This window comes from Pezoporus flaviventris, unplaced genomic scaffold (genome assembly GCF_033815535.1).
Source record: "Pezoporus flaviventris isolate CSIRO_AGI_PZ_B2104156 unplaced genomic scaffold, CSIRO_AGI_Pfla_v1 ptg000105l, whole genome shotgun sequence".
Classification (NCBI taxonomy): domain Eukaryota; kingdom Metazoa; phylum Chordata; class Aves; order Psittaciformes; family Psittacidae; genus Pezoporus; species Pezoporus flaviventris.
The window spans coordinates 73,992-91,789 of NW_026892653.1; the positions used below are offsets into that span (position 1 = coordinate 73,992).

Genomic DNA, 17,798 nt, shown 5'->3' on the forward strand with positions numbered 1-17,798 from the left:
TTCCTTTTACATCAAGGAAAGACCACCATTAAAATCTAATCTGTCATAAGTGTTTCTATCTTCTCCTTTTCAATACTGCAGGCAGGATTTCCATTATTGGGCCATCTATCAGTGGTATCTTCCTGCAGCTTCTGCTTCTGGTGGCTGCGATGGAGACCTGGAGAAGGCATGTGGCATTATTATCAATACCATTCTGGATTCCTCACAAAGGTATTCTGCATCATGACTTGCATTTCTGCAGAAGCAATGGTTCTGCTAATGGCCATGCAAGATAGGAGCTGTGAGCTTGTGCCTCACATGGGGCTGTGGAAACAATTCTCACAGGTCTGGTTGGGAGTGAAAGCTGGGAGGTGGCCCTGCAGGACTCGCCAGTCTTTGCATAAGAATCTTGTTTTGGGTGACAGGTCTGGGGTTGCAGTCACAGAGTCCCTAGTCAAGCTTTATGCTGAATTTGTATTCAGGTCGTTTGGCCAGACAAGCAGCAGTGCCCCTGAGGAAGTGGCTGAAGCTGGAAAATGAGAGAGGTCTAGAGGAGAGTTGCTGTCTCACCTACAGCTTGTTTAAGGAATATTAATATTAGAGCTTTATGTTCATCTGAAGCCATTTGACTTTATTTGAATGGTGTTATCCTGCTGGGCTAACAGGGTTAGTTACCTGGTGTGTCTCTTAATTTCAGGTTGGACCTGGGTACCTGCGGCCGGTCAAAGACAGCTCTCAATCCTGATATCTTCTGCAAGCTTCAGGTGATTTCAGACTCCATGTATCTATACATTCAATCCTTGATTTTTGACCCAGCAAAGTCAAAAATTATTTCCTAATACCTCAGTGTACATTGACATTCAGTTCTCCACGTCAGCAGTAGCATGGAAACTGGGGGGGGATTTTTCTTACTGATCTCTTTGTCTTACTTCAGCAAAACATGGAGAGTCTGAATGCAAACTAGGGTACAGTCCTGGCAAACACTGATTTACTTTTTTTTACCCCATCTCCCTGTTCAGGAGATGGTGCTGGAGCTGGGGTGTAGGCAGAGGTTGCTTTCTGACTGCACCAGGCACTTCCTGTTGGAGATTCTCAAGGAAAGACTGAAAGACAGAAAACCTGGCTCTGCTTTGGGTGAGCAGTTGTGGAGGCAGCAGGAGCTGCTGCTGCACAGAAGGTAAATGCAGATCTGAAAGGCTGGGAATATCTTGAACAAAACTGCTGTTCAAGGAAATTCTAGTGCAGTTGGGTAGTCCCTCCTCTGATTCCATTGCAAGTGAGGAGGACACTATTGTCATGGTAACAATTGTGCAAGGGATACTTATTCTATGGTACCCGGGTGAATTAACTGTGTCTTGCTGTCTTAGGCTTTAGTTGGCTCTGCCAGTAGACTGGATTTCAAAGACCCACATGCCCTCATGGACAACGTTTACAGCCCATTCTTCATGCAACCATTTGTAACTGTTAAATTACTCTATTTGCTGCTGTCAGCTAGATGTGCATTTCTATTTTTGAGTCATTGCTGGTATCTTTGGAAGTTGTGTGTATATCATGGAAATGCAGGGGGGATTGTTGCCTACGGGAAAAATTCCTTGTGCAGTTTCTGTCTGTGTGTTTGAGATCTCTCACATTTAACATCTCTCAAACTTCCCTTGGTATTGAAGACGCGTTCTTGAGAGTAAGACTTCTTCATGGTAATCTCAGTTTTGTTTTTGTTTTTCCCTATGTAAGGATCCTGGTGGGGCTCCCTGCATCCACTCTGATCATGACATGTCAAAAAGGAAAGAAGACAGTGTTGGACTGTGAAGACTTTTTCTGTTTTGTAAACTCAGAGCTGGTATGTGTCATTAGCCAAACAGCTCTAGATTAAGACCTTAAACTTGGGTTTAGGACAGGAGTTAAAATGCAGCTAAACTTGGAACAACCTTAGCTTAGCTCATAGGGACATTCAGCTCATTGAGCTCAAGACTTCACACCCCCTAGCTCTGCAGAGTTCCTCTCAGGACTTTGCTGTAGGATGATGACTTTTGGGTTTGTTCATTTGGAATTGTTGTGGCATTTTATGCTATGGAGAGAGAATCCTTGGGAAATAGTATAGGCAAATCTAGGGTGGAGCCAGCCAGCATAGCAGTAGTTGGAGCTGGGATTGCACAGTCCAGAAGCAGAACCACCAGTGGGTGATCACAGAGTAGCTTGGTGGTGGCTTGGCCAGTTCTTGAGTGGTAGGAGTGTTCTTTCCAGTTATGTTGCTCATGACAGTGTATGTTTGTGGTGTGCACACGCGTGCAGCAACCTGGGGGATGCTGTCTTTGGTGTCATCTGTCAAATGTTTCTCTAGTGTATGTAACACAGGAGGGTAAGAAGATCTCTGCAGCTCCCTAGGAGATCAGCTGACCTGAGGGTCCCCCAAGGCACTGTTTTGTGCTCTGAGGATAGCTATCCTTTCTGTCTATCCATCCTGACTGGCGTTTTCAAGCCCTGCTGCACTGTCATGCTAGCCACAGCCAAAAACCTCTGTTCATTGCAAGACTTAATCAAACTGCCATCCACGAGTGGTGAGCAGGGCTGATTTGCTTCCTGGTGCTGGACTGTAAAGCACCACCTAGTCAGTGGTGTTGCTTTATGTAGAAATGAAATTATTACAGTCTGAACTGATGCTCAGGATCTCACGGGGTGATTTTGTGCTGAGTCCTGTTGGGCCAGACACCCAAAATATTCAGAGAAAATCGTAATTCAAAAGGGATGAAATGATTTTTTTCCTCTCCCCACAGAAGAATGTCTGTTCCAGAGGGTATGCACTGTCCTATGACATCACTTCTCACTTCTTTAGGGTAAGTGCTGCTTTTGTCATTCTGTTCCAGTATCCCTGCTAACTAGAGTAGTTTCTTCACCAGATACCAGACTGTGATATTCTTGGCAATGAGATGTCCTATTTATGCTCTTGTTTTGAGAATCATTGTTGTAAATTCCAAAAAGAAAAGCAGTAATCCAGGAAAATGCAGAGAAGTAATAGGAGACAGTAATGGTAGAGGTTAATTCTAATACAACACACCAAAGCTGATGGGAGGAGAAATTGTTGGTAACACATTCCTTTTGCTGGGCCATGCTGACCCCTACAGTTACCTTTGACTAGTTTGCACAGAGCTTGGTGAGATACTTCAAAGCAGCACAGACATACGTGTGTAGTCATCATGTAATTTGTCCCCTTCCAGGGCCTGCTTAATGCCAGCTTGGGCTGCAATAAATTTGCAGAAGCAATCAACGATGTTCTAACAGCGTGTCAAACCAAGTGTCCCATTGTGCTTTTGTCTGCAGCGGTAACTGTTCTTATTTCATCACTAAATAAGTACCAGTTCAGAGCACTTGTCTTAAGCTTCATTTAATGCAAACCGTGAAGTGAGTGTGGGGAAATTCTTAATGCCTTTGGGAAATTGTGGAGTGTTTTTGTACCCTTGTATCACTGATTCCAGCTCTGGGCATTCAGCCTTGGTGTTGGAGCATCACTATACAAGAGGAACAGAGGCTGTTTAAGAGAAGCTGGGAGACTTGTCTGGGTTTCAGATGCACAGTGAAGGCGGCTGATTGTTATGTGCCAAGCAACCGAAAAGTCCATAAAGCACAGATTATTCACTGTGAGGGTGGTGAGACACTGGCACAGGGTGCCCAGAGAAGCTGTGGCTGCCCCATCCCTGGCAGTGTTCAAGGCCAGGTTGGACACAGGGGCTTGGAGCAAGCTGCTCTAGTGGAAGGTGGCCCTGCCCATGGCAGGGAGTTGAGACTGGATGAGCTTTAAGGTCTCTTCCAACCCAAACCATTCTAGGATTCTATGATTGGTCCTGCTGCAGGAGTTTCAGAGCACCATGGTATGATGGTCACATGTGACCCTCTTCACATTTCCAGGATGTGAAACTCCTCATGGTTCTTATGTGTGAATGTATAGTTTGGACTTTTTCAATAAGGGGAAGGGATGTCCATATCAAATACCTGGCTGAGGTAGCATGCATAGCTAATTGCAGACAACTACTGAGTACACCACCAGTAATGCTGCTGCTTTGTCTTTCTTCCTAGTTTTGGTGGCCGAAGCTGGAGCCAGTACTTTGCTCTCAGTGGGAAAGACTCTTTGGAGTTCCACTTGCAGAAGAACTGGAAAGACTGAGGGAACTAAAGTCCTCAGCTACCAGGTGTGTATGAGGAACTGAGTGTGGATCTGCAGCAGGAAAACCTGCTCTCTGAGGTATGGGCATCCACGAGGCCTGTTCTGTGAGCCAGGCTGGGTTTCAGCAGGCCGTATGAGATGCTAATGTGGACTGAGGCTTGTAGGACAGCTATATACAGATTCCTTTGTAGAGTTTAAACTCAAAATTGGTCATTATAATTATTTAGTCTGGCCTTCTGTGTAATATGGGTTAGAGTGTTCTACCATAAGAAAAAGAATCTTTTTAGAGGAGACTGGAAGGCAGAGTCCTTGTTAGAGAAACACTGGAAATAGCCTTTAGCACAGTGTTGAGTCATTTGCTTAAGCTGCCGCACCCTTTGCTCCCTGATTTGGTGAATCTCTGGTCTCTTAAAGCTACCCACTGCTTCTCTGCTGTATCCTTCCTTATTTAGCTGTTCTGCTGTCTGTTCAGCAGACTGATACTTTTCTCCAAAAGCTGGGAATTCAGTACAAGAATCTCCTTGCAGGTTATTGCAAGTGACAATCGCTTGTGTAGTAGTGTACAGTTAGCAACCTTGTGCAACCTCGGATAAGATATTCGGGTATGCTTCCACCTGCTTCTGGGCTTTTATTTTTTTTTAATTGTCTGTTACGTAGCATCCAACTGCAGGGGAAATAATTTGGAAGAATTTTTGGCCACAGACTTACACCTTTGCCCAAGCCCCTGATTTCCTCCTTATTCAAAGCTGATTTCCCTCTTCCAAACTCATGACATGCTGGTTTTGTTTCCTAGCTTCCTTTCTTCAGGAGTGGCCTTCCCTCCCTCTGAGCCTCCTTGGATTTCAGCTGCCTTCCTCCATTGTGCTGTTCAGCAGCAATCACCACGTGGACAAGAGAGAGAGGCACTGAAGAGGCTGGGGGCTGACACACAACAGGCAAGACTGAGCACATTTTAAGTGTCTGCTGCTCCCAGCACTTGGATACTAGAAGCAGAATGTCCTTAGCTGAGAAATGGTTGTTCTGATACTGCTCCTGTCCCTGATAAACCCTGTTGTGAAATCTTGCTGATGGCTAGTTGATAAAGTGAAGCTGTAAATTACCAGTTGCTAAATACTTATCCTAGAGGCAAAGCTGTTCCAAACTTTAACTTTTAACTCATTATTGACTCCTTTGTGAAGCCAGGGAGCACTAATAATCAGCTGCTATAAAAGCTGAAGCTGGAGAGATCACTGCAGGGACGGAGAGCTCAATCCATGGCATGCCAGGATCACCTCTCCCTGTGGATTTTAGCACAGGCAACTTGGCTGGAAGATTAAGGAGATGCAGAAAGTCTGTGAGACAGGAATGCACATGTTTCAGGGGCTCTCAAAAGACACGCTGGGAATCCCAGGGAGAGATTTCTGGAGGCTTTTCCCAAGTCTGTTCCAGGAAATGCCTTTCCATGCTCTGTGCCCTCAGTGCATGGGAATTATCTGAAGCACCCTGCTGAGGAGGGAGCTGGGCTGCTGCCCCGCAGTGCTGTCTGTTGATCTTGCAGGGGATAGCTGGGACCAGAGCTCCATATGGAAAATGTCACTGTACTAGAATATTCACAGGCAAACACTGTTGAAGCAAAACCTGTGGCTTACTATTTACTCTCCAGTTTATTGCTTGGGGCAGCAGTGAGGGTAGCAGTTCCTCTTGGTATGGGATTGACTCCTCTACTGTTTATACTGGCTGAGAGCCAAAAGCTGCTAGTCAGAAACTGGTGTCACTGAGTTGATGTGAGCATTTGGTACATGTGGAGTAACAGCAGCTTTCATCTCAAAAACCTGCCTTGAGAGAGGAGGATGCCAGGAAGAGTAAGAACAGTGGGGGTCCCAGCGGCTGACTGGTGTTCAGGCCCCAGCTCACACTCCCAACTGGTGCTCTGGTGCCTGTGGGACTGCACAGACCTCTGTGTACTGGGGACTTAGTTCTGTACACAGCACTGGTGTTGGGAGCTGCATCCCTTCAGGTGGCAGCTTTAAGGGCAAATCTGTCAGAAATGGGAGTGTTGTGGGATTAGCCACCTTTTTGGGGTTGAGACACTTCAGTTAAATCCAAGGAACCCAGCTATTCCACTTGTGCCTCTCGTTTTTGTTTGATTCATCCATGTGCAGCAATCTGTGCCTCTGGAAAGCTCTCAGCTGAAGGGAAAGGTCTCTCACTGCCATGTTTCCTGCCGTGACCACTATGAATGTGCAGACAGACCTGCTGTGCATGGAAAGTGCTGTCTGGCTTGGCCCTCTCTTCTCTCAGACATAGATAAGAAAGGAGGGTTAGCTTTACAACTGGATTAGCAGCATAAATAGAGAAGTTACTTTCCAGGATCACAGAGCCACTGCATCCTTTGATTTTTGCAGTAGCGATACAGAAAAGCCATAACCAGTGTATGTTAGGACAGGATTACGACGCACTTGCATCTGCTGGTGGCATGGTGGCTGTGGACCAACACTAGCTCTCCTCCAGGTTTATGTCTGTGGTAGCTCACTCAGTTTTTCCTTCACTGGGAGAAGTTGTCATCTGTTGTCTGACTTTGAGAACAGTGAACTGGGTGTGTAGTACACCCTTAAAAGCAACAGACAATGTCAGGCTGTCATCTCCAAACACACTGCCTTCAGCTGGGAGGAACAGCAGTGCTTGTGGTTCATCCAGGTCCATCCTGGGAACATACTCAGTGAAGTGTTTATTTCCCAATGGGAAGGTGCGTGTTCTGAGTCACCACCATGGATACAACTAACAGGCAGTCTCTTTTCCTTGCAGCTTCTTGTTTCTCTACTGTTCTTCTCACTCATGGATCTCATCTCAGCAAAAATAGCACCAAAGGTAAATTCAACCCTGAGGGAATTCTCATGGCGCTAAATGTGTCTGATCTTCTTGGTTTGCTGCCTAAAAATGCTTTGCACCAGTACTGTGGAGGCTGGTAGCTTGTTCTGCAAGAAGGAAGGGATCAGTGATGTCTCAGACAGGGCCTGCTGAAAGCCTTCTGTTCTGACCAGATTAAACCTGTATTTCCCTCTAACTGACCTTATCTTCCTTTTCACTACAGTAGCTTTTATTTCTCTTCCTGAATGACTTACAATTTTCAGTTCCCTGTCCAGGCTTTACACCTCCCAGGTAGTGCAGGAGCCTCCTCTCTATCTTCTCTTTTTTGCAGCATTTCACATTTGTTAGATGATGTTTTTCCTAAAGCTGGAACGTACATGATGTTTCACAGGAGAAAGGGTCACCAGCAAGGGGGAACTTTAGTTTCCAAATGATTTAATACTATTAAATGAAGGAGCAAAAATGACAGGTTTCTTCCAGCAGCTGCCTGCCCTAAGCACCCTCCTGCCTGTGAATGCCTGTTTCTGTCCCTTTGCTGTCTTCACAGCTTTGAAGTGCAACCATTTGTGTAGTCACCTACAGATTGGATAAGGGAGCAGTTTCCAGTGAAACATAATCATAGTCTGCCTTTGGGAGAGTCTGCAGAAAGAGTTGTTGAGGAAAGAAACATCTGGGAGGTTATTCCAAGTAAAATAATTAATGCAAAATAAAAACCCAACCCCACAATCCCAAGACATGCTGTCACTAGAAAGTTAGAGGGGAAAAAGCCTGCTCTGGGGAGCAGGGTGGGTTGGTGCAGGACATGCAGTAGCTCCATGCCGAGCACCACTGGGAAGTATGCTGGGGATGAGCCAATTGCTCATCGGTGCTGCTTCTCCTCCTCCACAAATCATTCTCAACTGAGCCCTGTGGTGGCCTTGTTTGGTGATGAAGGCACTGTGCTACTTTGGTGCCTGGGTGCCCAGGAGAATCCAGGCTGCCAGGTGAGGGGAAAGATGCGGGCTAAATTCCTAAAGGTCCTTTAATAGAACTCTTTATGTACAAAATTTCTTGTGAGCGGTTCCTTTCTGCTTCGGTGCATCTAAAGCCAGACTAGACCTGTCCTTTCTGATGCCCAGGAGGGAGTGGATTTTCAGACATCTCTAGAATGGTCCCTGGAGATCTTGCAGTGCCTGGAAGAGAGGGGTGCATCCTGGCCACTGCTCTTCCATTCAGCAGAGAAAGGTGAGTGAGTCCTGCTGCCAAGGGGTGGGAAGGTGAGGTTCAGTGCTGGACAGGCATGTCCTGTCTCTGATCAATGAGTGTACAAAGCTGGCCTTTGTTAGCAGCACAAAAAGAGACTTGCTTCAGTAAAAACTGAGAAGGTCCTGCTAATACCCTGCAGTCTGGTGACACAGCTGATGAGCAGGAGTGACTTAAACTCAGTATTGTTCCTTCTGGCAGAGAAAGCCTCAGTGGGGACAGCTTCCTTCACTAGTGTTTATTGTGGCCTGGAAGGAAACTGTGCTTCCCCTGTGCTGCTATAGCAGCATGCAGAGTGGCATGAGGATCATGAAAGATGCTTAGTTCTTCTCTTTTGTCCACTGCAGACACTAGGCAGTACTGTGTCCTTCGCAGTGCAGCCTCAGACCATCACATCAGGCTCCTGCCTCTTGCATTCTACAGGTAACATCCTGCTGGGCTCAGAAGGTGTTTGTGAGGGGGGATGTGGCTGATGGTTTCTCTGTACAGCAGCTGGCATAGGGGTAACTACTGCTGGCCTGTAGATGAGCTGAGCTCTTACCTTAGCTGTGTGGGAAGGAATACCTGATCTCACAGGATTCATAATTAAGGAGCCCTGTGTCTTTTGCTGGAAGTTCCTCTTCAGCTTTGTGCTCCAAACAGGAGTGTCCCTGGCTGCCCTCCTGCTCCGGCAGTGGGGTGGCCCTGCACACAGTGGGACTTGTAAACCAGAGCAAAGGCACTGGCTGTGTTTGCTCTGTGTGTCTGTCATGGAACCAGTGCTAACCAGACCTCCCGTGTGACCTTTAGCCTCACCCCAGGCTTTCACCAGCAGCTGCTCACTCGGGAACAGACTTTTCTCTATGTGGCACTTGATTTCTACATCCAGCTGCTTCAGCTCTTTGTGGAAGGGAAAGACCTGCCCCAGCCTGATCAAGCAAGCCAGAGCTCAGACCCCACAGAGCATGTGAGTGAAGCTCAGTCCCTTTTTTTTTGTCTTGAAAAAGAGAACCATGAATCCTATTCTTATCCCTTCCTCTGCCATTTGCAGCATCCCCCTTGTTCCTACCTTCCTGTCCGAGGCCGAGGGAGCTTGTGCAGCTGCTTTGGCAGGCAGGAAGCTCGCTCAGGCCTTGGGGATGAGAGAAGCTGATGCCACGCTGTTGCCCAAAAATGCCTTGTACGGGACCTCAGTGTGGCTGTATTGATCTGCTTAACTTGTGAACAGCCCCTTGGTGTGGCATACTGGTTCCTCTTTTCATTTCTGAAGGCAGGGACTGAGAACTCAAAGTGACACTGTGCTTGGTCCTGACTGGCTGCGTCTCTTCCCTATGTTCTCCAGGGGGATCTCCTGGAGGTGCTCTCCACAGCCCGGCGGTTCCTGCTTGGTGTGATCCCACAATGCCCTGCCCAAAGCTTTGGAAACATACAACCGGTATGTTGAGATTCCCCCCTCTTTACCCTGCTTTTCTTGGCTGCCGATGCTGTGCTGGTGCTGTCTGCTGAGCCTGTGACAAACACGGTTTCTGCAACTCATTTGGGAGCAGTGGAGGACACCTGCTGCTCAACCACTGCTATAGCCTTGTCCTCCCAACCCTGGGCTGCAGGCTCCATCTTCCTCAGCAACATTAAATGCTGCCCTTCTGCAGTCTCACTCCCACTGCTTAATGCTTGGTCTTGGGGGAAATACCAAGCACAGTAAGGGGGCAGGCACTGAAGTTCCCCACAGGTTAGCCAGGAAATGTTCTTACTTCTGTGTGAGTCAGCAACAGCTTCTCTCTTCTGCCTGTGCTTTTGAGAAGCAGCAAGATGCTCTGGCCTTGCTTTGAGGAACATGAGGGGGTCTAATGCTATTCACCCTCTCCCCCCAGCTACTGGCCACGTGTGAAGAATTCGACCCAGAGCTGGGAGCCACCCTCTTGCACATCTTGAGGCCCTCTGCAACCATGGAGCTGGATGAAGAACTGGTTCTGTTCTGAGGGACAGGCAAGGCAGCAGGCAGTGCATGGCCCAGCAGAGCACCTTGCCTGGGGCTGAAGGGCAAGACAAGGTGCCACCTTCCTCACTACTGCTCTTCCTTTCAAATTTGTAAATAATTTATTACAAGCATAACCATGAAGCTCTTGTTACAATAAAAAGTAGGTTGCAAATTTCAGTTTAGACTTGCTTTGGGAATATTTTTTTTTTTTTAATCCAGAACAAAAATGTCTGCTTAAAGTTCACTCCACTGTCCTAGATAATCCCCTAGAGCCACACATGGGCACTTCAGTACAGGCAGCAGCAGCTCCTGCAGGCAGGGAACAGTTGTGGCAAACTCTGCTTCTACAACTGTGTGCGTGGGGAGAAAGGGGGACCACGAAGGGGTGCTGCCGAACATCCGCTCCCCTGGGGTTAGACAGACTCTTAGTACAACACTGCTGAATCAGACGTGAGCATGGAGGATCACAGCATGAAAACAAGCTTTTTCTGAGCAAGCTGAAGCTAATTCCACCGAGTTCTTTGGGAGACTAAACTGTAGATTAAAAATCTCTGCTCTGCCATATGGTTTCTACAGGACTGGACTGGGAAAGCTCCCCTGAACCCCTCAGGTGGGCTCCTGCTGTGCAGTCACTTCTGGCTTTACCACTTGGCCTTCCGAAGTCCCTGAAGTATTTAGGAGAATGGGCTCTGGCTCCAGTGGCTTGGCTTTGTCCTGAATCTGGATGAGAGGGTGCACCATGGACATGTGGACATTAAGGTTATGGGCCTTCTCGAAGCGCTTTCCACACTGGTCACAGGCAAACTCCAGCTCTGTCTCAGCTTTGTGTTTGGTCATGTGGTACTTGAGCGATGCTCGCTGCCTGCACTGGAAGCCACAGATCTCACATCTGCAAGGCAAAGCAGGGGCTCAGCACCGAGCCTGAAGCTCTCTGTCACACTGAACAAGCCCCACAAGACAACCACAGCCTCACACTGTCTCCTACAGCCACCCCAATCATCCAACACAATCCTCTCCTCAGGCCTGCAGCTCGCTGGTGGTAGCTGAGCCCTCCCCTGCTGAACTCAGAACAGCAACAGCATCAGAAGGAGATGTAATAACGTGCTCAGCAACAGGAACATTTAAACAGGATGAACATTTAAAGTGATTCAGCCAGGATGCTGCCAGCTACAGGCAGTGTTTGTGTCACAGAATCACTCTGGGCTAAGCTCAGTGGCTGTGAGGGCTCAGCAGAACTTCACTGCCCTTCTCTCAGCTATGAAGGCAGGGTTGGTGTGCACTTACTGAAGGGGCTTTGCTCCCGAGTGCCGCATCTGATGGACCGAGAGGTGTTTGCGTTGCTTAAAGGTCTGCCCACATTCATCACAGATATAATTACGTACCTCTGCAATGGAAAACAGGAGAGAGTAATGATTCTGCTTAGTTCCTACTATGGGAAAAGCACACGTGCAGCTGCCCACACTCTGATGGAGCCTGAATTCCTCCCCCTTCCTCGCATCCCCCACACGATGCCTTGTTCCAGGTTTACAGGCAGTTCTACACCCCACACAGCGCACTGCCACAGCACCTACAAGCCTTGTGCAATCAAGTGTTGGGTGTTTGTGATGCTGTTGCTGGCTGTGACACACCTGTATGAATGAGCTTCACGTGACGCTGTAGGTACCGGTCGATCATGAACACCTTGTTGCAGCCTGGATGAGGACAGGGCCTCTCCCGCACCTCCTCATGGTGCTCTTTGATATGCTTCTGTGAAGGAAGGACAAAGCTTCTAAGCACTGGTTGCATTTTCCCCAGCCAAAAGCTTGAATCCCTCAAAGACCATCTTGGCAGGCTCGTGCATTGGCACTGCTTCACTGAGAAACCAGACACTTGGACTCAAATCCACCCCTGGCAGCAGGGGCTCTAATGGAACACAGCAGAGCTTGGGCTGAGGGCTGCTGCTGAGCCAGTGGCAGAATTCCAGACCAGGAAGAGCACCCCTATTATGTTTGGGAGCACAGAAAAAAGCTTCTTTCAGCAGACTGCTCATAGTGCTTATAGAGAGTCAGCGAATTAAATCTGCTGGTGCCTCTCTCCTCATGTGGAGGTGGCTTCGCAGTACCGAAAGCATCAGGTCTGGGACAGGAGCAAACCCTGACTCACCTTCATGCCGTCGGCCCCCCTGTAGACAGCCGTGCATCCCTGGTAAGGACACTTGTAGATGGTCGGCAGCTCCTCCCTGTGAAACAGAGCCCTGCCATCAGCCAGCGTGCTGAGTGGGGGCACTGCCCAGCCACCTAACTCCTTATTACCTCTCACACTTAATCTTTTTTTTCCAGCCTGGCTTAGGTCCTGGCTTCTTCCTTATTTTGGGCTCTTCTGCCTTCTTCACTTCTTTGCTGTCACTTTTCTTGCTAGAAACCCTCCAAGAAGGAACAAGGACAACGGTTTAATACTTAATTTTGGTTTTAGTTCTCCCACCTAATTGTCCCTGAGTGTCACCTCTGGTCTGTCAGCTCTGCCTGATGCTTGCCCTGGCAAAGCAGGAACGTGTGGACAAGCTGAGCTGTGGTAATCAGTGTCAGGCCTGGAGTTGAGGGATGAGCTTGGACTCAATGGGGAGCTCACGGAACACAGGCACTGGGCATGACTGCGGCCTCCAGGCATGAACTTACAGGGAACAGAGGCCACAAAGGAATGCAGTGGCACTGGCCAAGCCAAGTCCATTGCAGAGCAGGCACCATCCCTCCCGCTCACCCAGAGAGCACTCCGCTCACCGCACCCACCACAAGCCCCTTACTTCTTCTCGGGGTAGGGCTCAAAGGAGTCATCTGAAGACTGCACGTTTCTCTTCTCGTTTTCATCGTCACTCAAGAAATCCCTGAGAGAAAGAAGATGCCCTTTACCCACAGAGCACCACCCTGGCTCTTCAGCACCAGTAGCTTGAGTTCTCTGTTCCCAGCACATCCACCTCCCCCACGGCACGGCAGCCGAGGCTCCACGTGTCCTCCTCCCCCATAAGCTCCCCAGGCAAACACAGCACCCATGCACACAGCAAACAGCAAATTCGGGTTCTTTTAGGACTAGATCTCTGTAAGAATAATTGAACCTCTGTCAGGAGAACAAAATCAGCTGTTACTGAAAGATCTATTTATTGTTGAGGGATGTTGCCACCACTTTCTTTACTGGGAAAGTAATTTTCTAGAGCAGAATGTAATATAATTATCTGGTACGGGTTAAGCTGCAGGTCATTCTGTATTTCATCATGCACAGCAACCACACAGGTTTTGGTTTTACTTTTTTCTCCTTTTAAGTCCTAAGCCATACAAGAAGCAATTAATTCTGAGGCCAGGAAACAGGCAATAAGTTACTGTGGCACTTTTAATGTGACAGCTGATGGGGTCAGCTGACACGATTAAATAAATGTGCACTAGGCCATACTTCAGACTCAGTTCTGTTATTTACAACCCTCACTTTAAATGCCAGCATTTGAGGGATTTAGCCAACTCTTTGATCATAAAGACTGCTAAGCTGTCAGTGTCCCTCCCACCTCCCATTTAGTCACTCTTCAACTGCCAACCCCTCGCACCGACTGCTTTTTTGGAGCCCCAGCATGGAGCAGCCATGAAGGGAAATTGCTCTGAGGGGCTGGAGCAGCACAACCCAGGCCCCAGCAAGCCCCCACATGGTTCCTTCCCCAGGGCAGGGAACGAAACAGGACCAGGTTTGCTGGAAGCGGCCAGCACAGAGAGCACATGTGCGTGCAAAACCACACACACCACTGTGCAAACCCCGGCAGCATGAGCTCCATCCACCTCCGACACTGGTTCTGAGGGGCCTCGAGGGCCGGGTCACTGGTGGAGAAAGAGCTCTCTGAGGTGGGTTTGTCATACTCGCAAAGAAGACATTTAGGCTATGTTAAACCCACTCTTCTCTCACCCCTCAGAAAGGTCACTGAACTCGTCTTTTACCCGCTCATCCGACGTTGCAGACAGAACCTGCTTCCCACTCAACTGTCCTAGGGAATGAAGGAGAACACGGTGTGTTACAAGGAAAAGCAGCAAAACCAAGCCAGAGGAGATGGCTGCCAGGAAGGAACCAGCCACTCTGGGTTCACTTAGCGTGGCCCACACCGAATAAAGTTAATGATTATTTAAACCTAACTCCATGTCTCATGTGCTCAGGGACAGGAGAGCCTTTACCCTGCAGTTCCCCTGAGCATCTTTCAGTTTCCCTCATGAGTCACCCCACAGCGTGTCCCAGCTTCCATTCCCCTTTCCAGCAGTGGCTGTCAGAGCTAAAGTCAGCCTGACTTCTGTAACTCAAAATCAGTGTTAATTTAATTCCTCTCTTCTGCAAGCGGCGCTGTGGGGAGTTCAGCAGTAACCCAGCCTATGAGCCTGGCAATTTTCCTTTATGGAGAGAAGGGGCTCCTGCTGTTCAGCATCACCTGCAGTGGGCCAGCAAGCCTCTCCTTGCCCTCAAAAGGATGGGGTTTGAATTGAGCAGGAAGGAACATCTGGCAAACATGGTGATGGAGAACCAGTGACTGTTCTGCACCACAACAGTGTCCAAGTAGGGGGCCAGCCCCTGGGCCAGCTCTGCAGTTCCTCATCCTTCCCCAGAGGCCTGGGGGGAGATCAGAAAGCAAATCCCTTACCTGTGGCACTGCTCACTGGTGACACAGGCTGCGGCAGGGCTGTCTCCTGCAAGGGCACTGTGCTGTCCAGTTGTGAGTGAGATGAATCCCTGTTCTGCAGCGGCTCATTCTTTACGTTCAGTGGCACCGATGTGGTCCCTTTGTTTGCAGGCTCCTGGCAAGGAGTTGTCCTTACTGGAGCATGCTGAGGCTCAGGAGCAGAAACAGCCTCGGCATTGTCTGCCTCTGCCCCATTGTCAGTTAAGTGCTGTGCTGTGCTCTTGTTCCACTCCTGTTTGACAGACAAGGCGCTGTCGACCAGCACCGTGCTACAGTCCGAATCGGTGTCCATGACGTAGTCGTGGCCATTGCCACATCCCCAGACGGCGCGGATGATTCCGCAGTACTCGGAGGAGAGCACGCTCTGCAGGCTGGGTGCCGATGTGCAGCTCCCGGCGTGCCGGTGCGCCCATGACACCAGGCTGTGCAGGCACTGTGGGCTTGACGTGATCAGGTCAACTGCCAGGGGAGAGGCGGCACATGGATGGTCAGTCAGGACAGCAAGAGACAGTCATCCGTGGGGAGGGACATGGTGTTCCCAAAGGAGGGGACAGGGCAGTTGCGAGACCCCCTGAAGATGCTCTGGGGCTGCCCCACTGGCTGCTGATATCGTTAGTTATACAGCAGAGAGTGTATTTCTGTTTGTCCCCTGTGTCTGACTGTGGTGGAAACAGGCCTGGCACTGCCACCCAAACCCTCTCTTCATGCTACTGTCTCACACTTTGTGGTGTGAGACTGTGACTGTGCAGCTCAGCTTGAGAAGTCCCTTGACACCCAAAAACCCAGCCCTGTGCTGATGGCATCACAAAAAGGGAAAGGAAAAGAAGGGGAAAAAGAAGGGGAGGAAAAGGGAGAAAAGAAGGCGGGGGGGGAGGAGGGAGAAATGAAGTTGAGGGGAAAGTGAGAAAGGAAGGGAAAGAAAAACAGAGGAAGGAAGGGGAAAAGAGGACAAAAGGAAGGGGGAAAAAAGGGAAATGGGGCAGGCACTCACCCAGGCAGGAGGCACCTCCTTCTGCTCCCTGCTGGTCCTGAGCCACACCGCTCCTGTAAAACCCAGAACAGCCCAGTGAGGTCTCGGGGGTTACAGAAGCCCCTGGCATCGACACGTGGCCATTTACCGCTCCCGGGAAGCAAGAGACACAACGTACTTTCCTTTGGACTTCGTGTGGCCCGTGGGGGACGCGTTCACGCGCTGGATGAAGGTCCTGAGGACGCTGCGGCATTTGTAGAACTGGGCATGGCACTTCTTGCAGACGAACTGCGGCAGCGCGGGGTCCTGCCGCACCGCCACGCCGACCAGCCGCTGGAAGTCGGTGAAGAAGACCTGGTCCACGCGGCGCTGCTTCTCCGAGTTCTCCCCCATGACCGGCACCTTCCCGAAGGCATTGCGCAGGCTCCTGGATGAGAACTTCCCGTGGCACAGGCGACAATACCCAGTGCTCAGGGCTCGGCCAATTCCTGCCAGAGAAGGGTTGAACACAGCCGTTGAGTGCCTGCTGCAGGAGTACCCCAGCCACCTACAGCCCCACGGTGGTGGCGTGCAGGAAGACATTCCCTTTCCCTTAATCCAGGCTGCCTATAAAGCCCAACACGAGCATGGAAAAGCCAGGCAGGAAGCAAGACACTTTCCCTGTGACCCTTCCCTGCAGACCAGGGCATTGCTCTGCAACCAGCTGACCCCCAAACCAGCCCCTCCTTTTCCTCGTTGCTGCTATGGAGGATCCTCTTCCCAGCTGCAGCATTCCTGGGGCTCACTCCCTCAAGTGTGTGCTTTGCCAGCATCATCCCTCGGCTTAAGCAGATCTTCTCCCTGCAGGGTATTTATCTCTAACGTATTTATAGCCGTTGGTGGCAGCCTTCAGCCTGAGAGGTGTCAGTGGTGCCCTGCAGCAGGCAGGGAGCTGGGATGTTTAAACTTACACAAGGGCAGTTCAGGTTGGAGATAAGGCTGACGTTCTTCCCTTTGAGGGTGCCGAGGCGCTGGCACAGGGTGCCCAGAGAAGCTGTGGCTGCCCCATCCCTGGCAGTGTTCAAGGCCAGGTTGGACACAGGGGCTTGGAGCAAGCTGCTCCAGTGGAAGGGGTCCCTGCCCGTGGCAGGGGTTGGAGCTGGAGGAGCTTTAAGGTCCCTTCCAACGCAAACCAGGCTGGGATTCTGTGATGCCGGCGCACGATGCAACGCAACCTTCCCGGTCCCTGTTCCCTGACCATGCTGCCCTCCCATACGGCAGCCCCCGCCCGTGGCATTCCTGCTCTGCGGAGCACGGCTCCACCCCAGGAAAACTCCTGGACCGGAGTGAGGGAAACCCTCCGGTACAGCCCGCAGGGGACCGGTCCCGCCTGCAGCCCCGGTCGCTCTTCAGACGCTCAACTTCCAACCCTTCCGTGCTCGGGCTTATCTCCCGCCGCAGCCGCCCCGGCTCGGCTCTCGGCTCCCCCTCGGCACCGGAGCACGGAGGGAAGAGCTCGCCACGCCGTGCTGCCCCAGCCCCTCGTACCGCGCCGGTTACCGGCATCCCCAGGCCCGTCCGCCGCTGCACCGAGCCCGGTCCGGGACGCCCCGCGGCCCGTCCCGGTGCGTGGCTGCTCCGTCGCTCCCGTCTGCGGGCTCCCGGTGCCCCCGCCCCGGCCGGGCCTCACCTGCCTCCGGGGCCCCGCCGAGCGCTGCGGGCCGTGTCCAAGCGGCGGCGGCCGCCGGGGCCAACCCCGCTGTGGGCTCGGGCCTCGCCGCCGCCTCGCTCCCGCGGGCCGCCGTGCCCGGACGCCGCCGTGGCTCGGGGGGCTCCGCGCCGGGGCCGCCGGCGGCCGCCAGGAACCGGCCGCGCCGATCGCGCTTCATCCCCGCCGCCGCCGCCGCGGGCCCGGCCCGCCCCGCCCGCCGCAGCGCCCCCTGCCGCCCGGAGGACCCCGCCCCCGGTCCGTCTCCGCCGCGCTCCCCCC

The 17,798-nt window shown here is 51.0% G+C and overlaps 2 protein-coding genes across 3 annotated transcripts in view; one reads left to right on the forward strand and one right to left on the reverse strand.

The window, feature by feature from the left end:
- The window catches only part of FANCA (FA complementation group A), a 36,432-nt gene extending 26,223 nt beyond the window's left edge, over positions 1–10,209 (forward strand). The window contains exons 30-43 of the mRNA XM_061477413.1: positions 82–210; positions 677–743; positions 999–1,156; positions 1,711–1,816; positions 2,751–2,810; positions 3,192–3,296; positions 4,048–4,160; positions 4,929–5,070; positions 6,920–6,982; positions 8,101–8,206; positions 8,572–8,647; positions 9,014–9,170; positions 9,546–9,638; positions 10,075–10,209. Coding sequence (XP_061333397.1) covers positions 82–210; positions 677–743; positions 999–1,156; positions 1,711–1,816; positions 2,751–2,810; positions 3,192–3,296; positions 4,048–4,160; positions 4,929–5,070; positions 6,920–6,982; positions 8,101–8,206; positions 8,572–8,647; positions 9,014–9,170; positions 9,546–9,638; positions 10,075–10,182 — 1,483 coding nt within the window. The 3' untranslated portion in view covers positions 10,183–10,209. The remainder of the gene's footprint in view (positions 1–81; positions 211–676; positions 744–998; positions 1,157–1,710; positions 1,817–2,750; positions 2,811–3,191; positions 3,297–4,047; positions 4,161–4,928; positions 5,071–6,919; positions 6,983–8,100; positions 8,207–8,571; positions 8,648–9,013; positions 9,171–9,545; positions 9,639–10,074) is intronic.
- A 72-nt stretch (positions 10,210–10,281) lies between these two features.
- Positions 10,282–17,697, reverse strand: ZNF276 (zinc finger protein 276). 2 transcript variants are annotated; one of them, XM_061477412.1, is made up of 11 exons: positions 17,499–17,697; positions 16,008–16,317; positions 15,851–15,903; positions 14,821–15,318; positions 14,100–14,178; positions 12,961–13,041; positions 12,473–12,583; positions 12,324–12,399; positions 11,810–11,927; positions 11,466–11,565; positions 10,282–11,070 (listed from the first exon to the last, which is right to left on the reverse strand). In XM_061477412.1, exons 1-11 carry the CDS (start codon positions 17,695–17,697, stop codon positions 10,788–10,790), a joined length of 1,908 nt encoding a protein of 635 aa, XP_061333396.1. In that variant the 3' UTR covers positions 10,282–10,787. The 2 variants fall into 2 exon arrangements, with proteins under 2 accessions (XP_061333396.1, XP_061333395.1); XM_061477411.1 differs by having other exon boundaries at positions 12,324–12,414.
- Positions 17,698–17,798: the final 101 nt, after the last annotated feature.